Genomic DNA, 11,353 nt, shown 5'->3' on the forward strand with positions numbered 1-11,353 from the left:
TGAGATTGTAGGGGTAAACACTGGACCTACTGAACATGTTGAAGATTATTTTACCAATAAAAATCCACATTTGAGTATTATAGGCCATGTATTCCTTCCCACGGGAACAGGAATTATGTGGGTGAAACTGCAGGGGGGGTGAACGTACACAGGTATTATAAATGTATTTTTTACAACTACACTTTTTTGAATAATTTATTTAATTATTGTAATAGTAAAAAAAAATATTAATAGTAAAATGTTAAAAAAGCTTTAGTTTTGGAAAAGACTACAAAAAACAAACTCAGCGAAGTAAGTATTCTTTTATTTTCAAATATCAAATATACAAATACAAATATTTTGATAATACACACACATGATTTGACCAGATAACAGGGTCATCAGTACAATGTCCTATCAGCTAAAAGCCTTTGCCATCTTTTCTTCAGCACACCAATATGTTATTCCACTGTATTGCAGGTGCTTTTTGCAATATTGGAGTCTGCAGTTATAGGGCATATTCCAAAAAGCAAAATTGTTAATATTGAGCATATTATAAAATACACACATCAACATTTAGTCTCAATGTAAGTGTAGTTTGTGTACTAAGATAATATAGCAGACAGACAAGCTTCGCTTTGACTCATTCCCTATTCCTATCCTATTCTACTCCCACCCATTGGCTTATCTACTATTATTTCCTATTCCTATTTGGTAGCTCAGAATCCTAGGATTCCTAGGGTGGGCATGCACCAATGGAAAATGTAAATGTACCTATGAGCGATGACAAAAGAGTTCGTTCGCCATAATCATAATTTTAAAAATTAAATTCGATTCCTTTTTGCTTAATAACCAGCAAACTTAACTAAACCACACACATAAGCCCTGGAACACAGATCCCAACACATTGGATACAACAACATGCAAGATGTCGCAGAAATCTAAAACATGGTATGGTATTAAATATCGTAGGTAGTGAGTTTCTGTCGCTCTATGGACTTGTCGTCTCTCTGGTACGTCTAAAGAAAGTGTGTGTAAGAAGACATTGGATGCTGGAAGAAAGATGCTGTTTGATCCCCAGTTCTTGGAGGAGTGAGACTGTGTCCAGGATATGCAAGCATTCTTCTTCAACACATTTCTAGAGCGTGTATATTCTGTTTCTCACTTTCTCTCAGAGTCCAAGTCTCAGCATCCTATATAAATCGATTAATAGCACTCAATTAACTTCATTGTTTTGACTTTATAGGTTCATTGCAAAGAATATATTATTTATTACTCTTTTTAACAGAGTTCATTGTTTACAAACAAAACACTTCGCAAAGTTTCGTCCTAACTAACTGTGGACTGAATTGAGAGATTTAGAATGGAAAAAAATATTAATTTTAGATATTTAATAAAATATAAATAATTATTTTGGAATTTTGGACATCCACAATTTGTCCGTTTTACGATCAAAGGTGACTCAAGACCCATCGTAAGTTTTTGACATAAGCCATGAACATAAAACTTTACACAATTCGAAGACAATCGCAAATAACTGTCAAATCATATCAAATCATTCACTCTTCGTATAAAAATAACGATCTAATCGTAATGAACTAACTATGCCCAACCGATGGCTTTCCATTGGCTTACACAATCCGAAATAGCCGTTTGACAAGTAAAAACGTACGATTTCAACTGTCAAATTCAATCGTTTGCGTTAGACAATTAGGCCCCTGGGGCCTAATTGTCTAACGGAGTTCATTGATCGTAAAGTTTATACGATCGGCTACGATCAACGATCAATCGTAACTTTACATTGGTATTGTCTAAATAAGTTCATTATATGAAGACCGGATGGTGAACGATGAATTGAAATCATTCATGAAGATTGCGTATTGTTTATGCAAAACGACAGTAAAACTATATTTATAATATTATCAAATTTACGTCAAACTTGAAAATAATTCATATATTTTAACAACGTTTTAATTCTTTTACTTAAAACATTAAAGAAGCATTAATTTTTACGAAAAATATCTACTATTGAAGAAAATAGCGTGAGAAAATGGTACATGCAACTCAAGTAACAAAACGCAATTAACGAATTTAACCAAGGGCTATTTGGACTATTTGGTTATCTCCCTGTTGTCTGTGTTGGCTAGTGTCAAATTAACGTGATATCCTATTAGTCTGTGGTGAAACATAGCATATTAATAACCTGTGGATTAGAAATTTTAATTTATCAAAACAAAACAATAATTTTATTTTTCAGGTTAAAGAGTATATTTAAAAATTGAGCAAAGTTTTACTAATTTTTAGTGGTCTTATGAGCAAAGTTTACTTCGTTTGTGTTATTGTTACTCAAAACTATAAAAGTAAACAAAAAAGAAAACTACCTTTATCTACTTTTGTCGATGTCCATTTCTTAAGAAGTTTCTCATTAAAACAACCCATAACTCCACGTCCACGCCCATGGCAGAGCTAGGGTGGTTAGCGTAACTACAAGTGGTTAACTACAGTTAGCCAACTGAAGAACAATGGCCGATTAATTAGTGGTCGCGCTACTTATCTACTACATGTCCCTGCTGCCAGTTATAGCAATAATTTCTTTGTTGGGAAGTATTTAGCACATCCTGGCTGCGCAAAAGGGGAGGGTGGGCATTACCTCTGTCTCTTAAAAAAGTCCGCATGTTATTTTTATCCCAGTGTTAATCTCTAAGTCTCTTATGAGTCAGCACTAATATAGGTTTACCTAAGTGTGTGATGAGTGACTTCACAAGCAGACTTATTATTAAAGGATTTGAACAGTTCTTTAGGGTGTTTTATTCCTGGATTGCTTCACCAGCCAACAACAGTGTCATAATAACAATGGGTCCGCAAATTCAAACCATTCAAAATCCTCTACTGAGAGCAAAATGTTACTCTTATTTTTTTATTCTTTACAAGTTAGGCTGAAAATCCACAACCCTTTCAGTTGCTACATGTCATCGCACCGGAATGCTAAATCGCTTGGTCTCAATTGGTCCAGCCGGGGATCAAACACAGGACCTCCGGAACATTAATTATCATTAACATCTGATAGTGGTATATTATACATTATCACCATAATATTACCAATCCACATTGGAGCAGGTTTTTGTTTTATTCTTTACAAGTTAGCCCTTGACCACAATGTCACCTGATGGTAAGTGATGATGTAATCTAAGATGGTAACAGGCTACCTTGTTAGGAGTAGGAAGGCAATCCACACCCCTTTTGGTTTCTACATGGCATTGTACCGGAATGCTAAATCTCTTGGCAGTACGTCTTTGCTGGTAGGGTGGAAACTGGCCGAAGCCTCCCACCAGCCAGACCTAAACCAATTGAAAAAACCTCAATCGGCCCAGCCGGGGATCGAACCCAGGTCACCACTGTTAATGTTTTTCTCTCAAAGATTCTATCTAAGTTTTAGTATAAAATATTAATTTTTTATTTAATTTCAGACTAAATTCATTACTATGAACAGACCATTACGATGAACCACTGATATTGACACAGAGACATGAAGATGAGTGCTTTGACAACAAGACTGACTAGCTGAGCCAGCTTTAAGAATTATGTGGTGTGTGGTGTGTGTGTGTAATCCCAGGAGCTCTCTATGTCAGCCATCCATCTATATTCTTACTCATTTTTGTTAATTATAAAATAAATTTGATTATTTATAGTATGTAACTTCATTGTACCTATCCTGTGATTGACTGAAGCTGTTAGAAAGGTTGCATCTGTAATAATTTATTTACGGTAAAACATATTTAAAAAATAAATATGATTTAACATTTAAGTATGGCCAATATGTTGTAAAGTACAGTGGGCAGGGCTGAACTTATGATCCCTCAGTGTCGAGTCGACCCCTTTTTGGTGTAGCTAGTTAGGCTTCAGCAGATTTATATTCTAATTTGGTAATACTCTTTTTTTCTGATTTAAGGAAATATACTATTCATCAAAACAGTGTCTGCAAGTACTGTACAGGCCGACTGTTTGGATGAGAAGTATATATTTGATTATTTTTTAAGCTTTGTGGTTTCAGGGTTTAAAAAATGTCTATCTGAAAGTCTATGTCTACTGTATTTATTATTATTATAATAAATAAACTTGAATTTTTTTTTTTTATAAACTTCCAACCCCTATTTCACCCTCAGAGGTGTCATTTTCACAATTCTTAGAATACTAGTAGTCTAGATACTGTGATAAAAAGATACAGTTTGTGAGATTGTAGGGGTAAGCACTGAACCTACTGAACCAGTTTTGAAGATTATTTTACTAATAAAAATCCACATTTGAGTATTATAGGCCATGTACTCCTTCCCACAGGAACAGGAATTCTGTGGGTGAAACTGCAGGGGGGCGAACGTACACATGTATTAAACAGCGATATTCAAAATAATATATTGAATTCAAAAATGTATTTTCTACAACTACACTTTTTTGAATAATTTATTTAATTATTGTAATGGTAAAAAAAAAATATTAATAGTAAAATGTTAAACTGAAAGCTTTAGTTTTGGAAAAGACTACAACAAAACAAACTCAGCAAAGTAAGTATTCTTTTATTTTCAAATATCAAAATCCAACCAAATTAAATATCATCAGCATTTCACAATCTATGCAAATATTTTGATAATACACACACATTTATGATTTGAACAGAACAGGGTCATCATTACAATATCCTATCAGCTAAAAGCCTTTGCCATCTTTTCTTCAGCACACCAATATGTTATTCCACTGTATTGCAGGTGCTATTTGCAATATTGGAGTCTGCAGTTATAGGGCATATTCCAAATCTCCTGTAAAGCAAAATTGTTAATATTGAGCATATTATAAAATACACACATCACTTAGACTACACTTACATTTAGTCTCAAAGTAAGTGTAGTTTGTGTACTAAGATAATATAGCGGACAGACAAGCTTCGCTTTGACTCATTCCCTATTCCTATCCTATTCTACTCCCACCCCATTGGCTTATCTAGTATAATTTCCTATTCAGTAGCTCAGAATCCTAGGATTCCTAGGGTGGGCATGCACCAATGGAAAATGTAAATGTACCTATGAGCGATGACGAAAGAGTTCGTTTGGCATAATCATACTTTTAAAAATGAAATTCGATTCCTTTTTGCTTAATAGCCAGCAAACTTAAGTAAACTTAACTAAACCACACACATAAGCCCAGGAACACAAATCCAAACACATTGGATACAACAACATGCAAGATGTCGCAGAAATCTACAACATGATAAGGTATTAAATATCGTAGGTAGTGAGTTTATGTCTCTCTAAGGATATGGACTTATCGTCTCTTTGTCTAGTACGTCCAAAGAAGTGTGTGTAAGACATTAGATGCTGGAAGAAAGATGCTGTTTGATCCCCAGTTCTTGGAGGAGTGAGATGTTGTTTCGAAACTGTGTCCAGGATATGCAAGCGTTCTTCTACAACACATTTCTAGAGTGTGTATCTTCTTTTTCTCACTTTCTCTCAGAGTCCAAGTCTCAGCATCCTATATAAATCGATTAATAGCACTGAATTAACTTCATTGTTTTGACTTTATAGGTTCACTGCAAAGAATATATTATTTATTACTTTTTCTAAGAGAGTTCATTGTTTACAAACAAAGCACTAAACACTTCGCCAAGTTTCGTCCTAAAAATGCTAACTGTGGTCGGGGAGACTGAATTGAGAGATTTAGAATGGAAAAAAATATTAATTTTAGATATTTAATAAAATATAAATAATTATTTTGGAATTTTGGACATCCACAATTTGTCCGTTTTACGATCAAAGGTGACTCAAGACAACATAAAACTTTACACAATTCGAAGACAATCGCAAATAACTGTCAAATCATATCAAATCATTCACTCTTCGTATAAAAATAACGATCTAATCGTAATGAACTAACTATGCCCAACCGATGGCTTTCCATTGGCTTACACAATCCGAAATAGCCGTTTGACAAGTAAAAACGTACGATTTCAACTGTCAAATTCAATCGTTTGCGTTAGACAATTAGGCCCCTGATCTAGCTATAATGTAGCAAAGTTGGCATCACTGTCGTGAGCTCTTAGTATAGTTAAGGAAGGAGTGCGATGGAGGCTTTACAAATTTCTATTCACTTCTGTGTCGATTAAAGCGTATTTTGCAAAGAAATTTCGAAAGAAAGAATATTTTCTTCACTGCATAACTCGGACGAGTAATGCTGCGTACATAATTCGGCTGAGGTATCGAAACCGAATATCGATTTGTAGTCTATGGCCTATGCAAGTGACAACTGACATCTTCATTTGTCATCTGTGACTGGCATTCCAGGGCCGTAAAATAAATAAAAAAAAAGACAACTGACATTGACATATTATTACGGATCTGACTGACTGACTCTGACATTTCAACTTGAAAATAGAAAATTAAACAAAATACTTAAACAAACATTAGATCTAACTTTAAGTAATTATTTTCTTGATAACAAGATTTAACAATACGTGACACGTGTTTCTATTTTCTTAAGCGAGTGCAAGTTACTTGGCTCCTCTCAATTTTTACTTTTACTCGTAATTCAAAATCTTCAAGAATATCACTGAACCATTTTTTATAAATAGATAATTAGATATTTTGAAGATGCTGTCGGCCCTGATTAAAGAACATCAAGCTAAACAAGCAGCTAAGAGAGTTATACAAGGTACATAATAATTTTATGTAGAGTTTGCTACATAATGTTATTAATCATTCTCTGTGACATTCCAGTTATAAGACTAATTTGTAATAGCAATAAATAAACAAATAATATTATAATGGATGATTCAATAGTCGTAAGTTATGAATTAGCTGTGCTCTACTGTTCCACCTTTTCCACTATACTTTTTAAAAATGTTTTAAATAAAACACTTGTTGAAGTGTTTTACAGCAAAAGCCTTTATAGGAATATTTTTGGGAACATTGTACTGATTCCTTAATAAAACAAAATAAAAACGAACACAGCAACATTACCAGACTTAACTTCAAAGTTAGTTATTGTATTGTTATAAAAAAAAAACTTAATACCTTATTTTAGAGGTATTTTAATTACTTGTAGTGCAAATTATCTCAGAATTTTGATTCATTCATTCATCATCGTGGGAACTCAGATACCTGGGTCTTACAATGAAACCATGGGTCCAGGTACCTGGGTAGAAAGCCCTACTTACCAATTTCTACTTGGGCCTATGTGGACAAATAATATTTTATTTAAATACAATTTCAGAACAGAAACGCAAAGAATGCATTGTAGCAGCAAATGATTTAACTCAAGCTCTCGTTGATCACTTAAATGTTGGGTAAGTATAGCTTAAATTATTATAAACATATACAAGTCAAGAGCCGTGATAGCCCAGTGGATATGACCTCTGCCTCCGATTCCGGAGGGTGTGGGTTAGAATCCGGTCCAGGGCATGCACATCCAACTTTTCAGTTGTGTGCATTTTAAGAAATTAAATATCACGTGTCTCAAACGGTGAAGGAAAACATTGTGAGGAAACCTGCACAAGAGAAAATTTCTTAATTCTCTGTGTGTGTGAAGTCTGCCAATCCGCATTTTGCCAGCGTGGTGGACTATTGGCCTAAACCCTCTCATTCTGAGAGGAGACTCGAGCTCAGCAGTGAGCCGTATATGGGTTGATAACAATACAAGTCAAACTAAAGCATATTTGATTTTTTTTTCATTAAACTGCTTTAATAGCACCTGCTCACTTGGAATTCTTAGTTGGCCAACTAAATCACAGAGTATACTAACATGTATAGAGATATATGTTAGCCCGCACATCTTCTCCAGCTAAATCGTCCAACTAATAAATTGGACTAATATATTGTATCAGAGTCGCGATTCACTTTCAATTATATGTATACAAAAGTTGTCCAACTTTTTCATGTGAGTGTGTGCTCTAATTGACTCACAGTTTTTCTGGAATCTCTTTTAATACAGAAATGGTAGTAATTACCAATTCTGTATTAAATGAGATTCTGACAATGTAAATATGTCTAATTAAAGACTGAAGCCAAAAAATACAGTGTAATAATGTCATTTTAATTCCTTGAAAGTCAGATACATACCTAATTTAAATTTGTTGTAATAAGGCATAACAAAAGACTAATAATTTCTGTTAAGTTAGGTAAGTATTTTGGTTCCATTATGAGCTGTTACCTTAACCATTCAGAGACAAATAAATGTTTCTGGTGGTTAGAACAATGCAAAGTTTTGTGTTATATTTATACCTTGCAAATTAGTCTTTGTGGTTGTGTTTCTGCGTCATCCCATCAATCCATGAAAGCAAAAAATTGAGTCCACTTATGTATTCTTAGATAGGAGGACATACAAATGTCATTTACATTTCCTTATTCTTGTTACAGAGTGGCCCAGGCCTATTTAAACCAAAAGAAATTGGATGCTGAAGCAAAATTACTTCACCAGGGAGCAATAAACTTTTCTAAACAAACACAACAATGGCTAGCGCTGGTAGAAAATTTCAGTAGTGCATTAAAAGAAATAGGCGATGTTGAAAATTGGGCCCGGAGTATTGAGAATGACATGAAAATTATAACAGATACTTTAGAACGGGCATATGAGACTACACAAGAAAACCCTAGTAGTAGTCAGTAATCAGTAGGTATGATGTGATTAGGGTTATTATGAAGTTTATTGAGGCCAGTTTGATTGGTCACATTATTATGTAAAAAAATACTACTATAAAAATCGTATAATATATTATAATCATCATCATTAACATCCCATGTTCGGCTCACTCTTGAGCATGAGTCTCCTCTCAGAATGAGGGGTTAGGCTAACAGTCCACTACTCTGCCCCACTGCGGATTGGCAGACTTCACACATCTTAAAAAAAATCCTACAGGTTTTTCCATCACCGTTTGAGACATGATATTTAATTTCTTAAAATGCACATAACTGAAAAGTTGAAGGTGCATTCAAACCTACACTCGTACACTCTTATTAGCGGATGTTAAATTATTCTATAGAGGTGGGGATTTTGAAGGATGGTGAAATTAATAATTATGTACCTTCTATTAAATTTCCCACCCTCTCAGGTGTCGGGACCTATTGAATAATGTAGAAGAAAATCATTTTATCCAATATCTAAGGTCCCGACAGTTTTCTAATAGCGTTTTTACACTTCTAGACTGAGCTTGTTTTTTTTCATTTCAGTTTTTTATATTTTATGCAGTCGGGTTTTTTTATTTGTTTAATTTATTTATTTGTTTCACACTTTTTAGTTACGATAGATGGTTAATTTCGGATTTATTTATTACGTTTATTACAAAGTACGATAATTTTAACGTCCAACCGAGGCTAAGCAAATATTCAAAAAATTCTATGGAACGCTCGGTGGGCGAATCCGACTCGCACTTAGCCGATTTTTATTATCAATATATTTAATTTAGTCTATTTTATAACTTCACTTCACAAATCTGCTCGCACCTATTAGTCATCCGCATCGCGTATTTTGTATAGACAACTAATAAATAACATTTTTCTAATTGTAGTTTTTTTTAAACATGGCCATGATATAGGTACCATTTTAGAAGCCTCACAAAAAGCTTTTGAATTTGATACCCATATTGCAATATTAGAAAAATATTTTTTTTTTCACTTCGAGTCTATAGCATCTCACAGTCGTCTTGTTATTTTTTTAAGTTTCACCTATCTAAGAACACTTGGGTTATTGAGACAAATCAAACGATATCCTATTATAATTACGTAAATCCGTTCAGTGGTTTGGAAAAGGTAATAAAGATAACTTGGCAGGAAATGGAAATCAATAAAAGAATACAACAAGGTTGGAATAAATACTGGAGCCTAAAATATATCTTTAAAAACAAGGACATACCAGTAAGTCTCAAAGCGAAAACTTTTGATGCATGTATAACACCATCCCTTACCTATGGTTGTCAAACATGGGCATTGAATAGAAACCATATAAAGAGACTAAAAACAACACAACGCAACATGGAAAGAAACTTCTTAAACATAAAATTGATTGAAAGGGTGCCAAATACCCATATTCGACTAAAAAGTAAAGTGAGGAAAAATAACAAAGAGGTTGAAATGGAACTGGGCAGGACACATAACAAGAAAATTAAATGACGATTGGAGTAGCATAACAACATCGTGGTGCCCAAGGGAGGAAAAAAGAAAAAGAGGCAGACCAATTAGTAGATGGAAAGACGATCTGATTGCCTTTGAAGGGACATACTGGACCCGATCAGCGATGGAAAGGACACAATGGAAGAGGAAGGGGGAGGCCTTTGCCCAGCAGTGGGATGAAATTTAACTGTAATAAATATTATTTAATTTAGATTGTAAAGGCTTAAATAAATAAATAAATAAAGATAACATACATACATACAAGATACGCGCGAAAAACATAAACCCTTCTTGCAGTTGGGTAAAAACAATCCACAACATGGTTAAAGAGAAATGTGTTACGAGTGATGACGTACTCAATGTGCGAAACCAATGACAATTCCGCGACGCTTTGAGGCCCATCTAACGATCTATGACAAAACATCAAACAAAAAAAAACCGATTCACCACTTAATGAGACATCACATGGTTTATTGACTGGATGACTGGCCTTTATGTGTTTAAGTATAAAATGCTTTGATTTCAACTATACCTATATTGCAAAAAAAATCAATCAAAACTCTCTCATCCAGTTTATAAAATTAAAAACTGGTTTAGGTTTACCATATTTATAAAATATGATAAAATGTACCTTGTGGGTACCTTGTACAACTACAAAAAACAAAAACTAATTTAGTCCCCTATTTATCTGTTGAAGAATCTTCAAATTGAAGTTTATTTTCTCTCTTCTATTCGAATTTAATTTTGAAAAAAAATTTAACTTTAATCTTTAGATAATTAATTATTCTTTAGATCCACAGACCATGAAATACGAAACGAAACAACCTACTTAGTACTTAATAAGTAGGTGCCTACTGCCTAGTGCTAATGGTTTAAGCTAGTGAAGCATGTCGATGGTCGATTCAAGAATGGTGATCTGTCTGTCTTACAAATGTGTAAATGTGTGCGTGTCGGCTTGTGTTTATTGCCACCTTTAGCAGACATAAATAAAATTATGTTTTTATTTATGTTAAAAGATCGATTAATATACTTAGCGTTCGTTTTCTTTCCATGTTTAGAATGAAGGCTTTCGTGGTTTCCATTAACTATATATTCATATTCAACAAATACAAACTCAATTAAAAACTATATCTACCTATAATAAGAAAAGCCACCTTAATTAAAAAAAAAGTTTATTTTTGGTTCGTATTATTAGTTCTTTGTGAAGAATCGCCAGTCGCCACCCC

At 33.8% G+C, this 11,353-nt stretch overlaps 1 protein-coding gene and 1 long non-coding RNA gene across 2 annotated transcripts; one reads left to right on the forward strand and one right to left on the reverse strand.

The window, feature by feature from the left end:
* Positions 1-4,533: 4,533 nt before the first annotated feature.
* LOC128198757 (uncharacterized) lies at positions 4,534-6,211 on the reverse strand. The gene is made up of 2 exons (XR_008251460.1): positions 5,052-6,211; positions 4,534-4,790 (listed from the first exon to the last, which is right to left on the reverse strand). It is a non-coding gene; the product is annotated as an uncharacterized LOC128198757 (long non-coding RNA).
* Positions 6,212-6,375: 164 nt separating this feature from the next.
* On the forward strand, positions 6,376-10,913 carry LOC112051820 (biogenesis of lysosome-related organelles complex 1 subunit 1). Its single transcript, XM_024090619.2, has 4 exons — positions 6,376-6,675; positions 7,237-7,309; positions 8,379-8,635; positions 9,678-10,913. The coding sequence occupies exons 1-3, from the start codon at positions 6,615-6,617 to the stop codon at positions 8,626-8,628; spliced, it is 384 nt and encodes a 127-aa protein (XP_023946387.1). The 5' UTR covers positions 6,376-6,614; the 3' UTR covers positions 8,629-8,635; positions 9,678-10,913.
* The last annotated feature ends 440 nt before the right edge of the window (positions 10,914-11,353 follow it).

This window comes from Bicyclus anynana, chromosome 14, assembly GCF_947172395.1.
Source record: "Bicyclus anynana chromosome 14, ilBicAnyn1.1, whole genome shotgun sequence".
Classification (NCBI taxonomy): domain Eukaryota; kingdom Metazoa; phylum Arthropoda; class Insecta; order Lepidoptera; family Nymphalidae; genus Bicyclus; species Bicyclus anynana.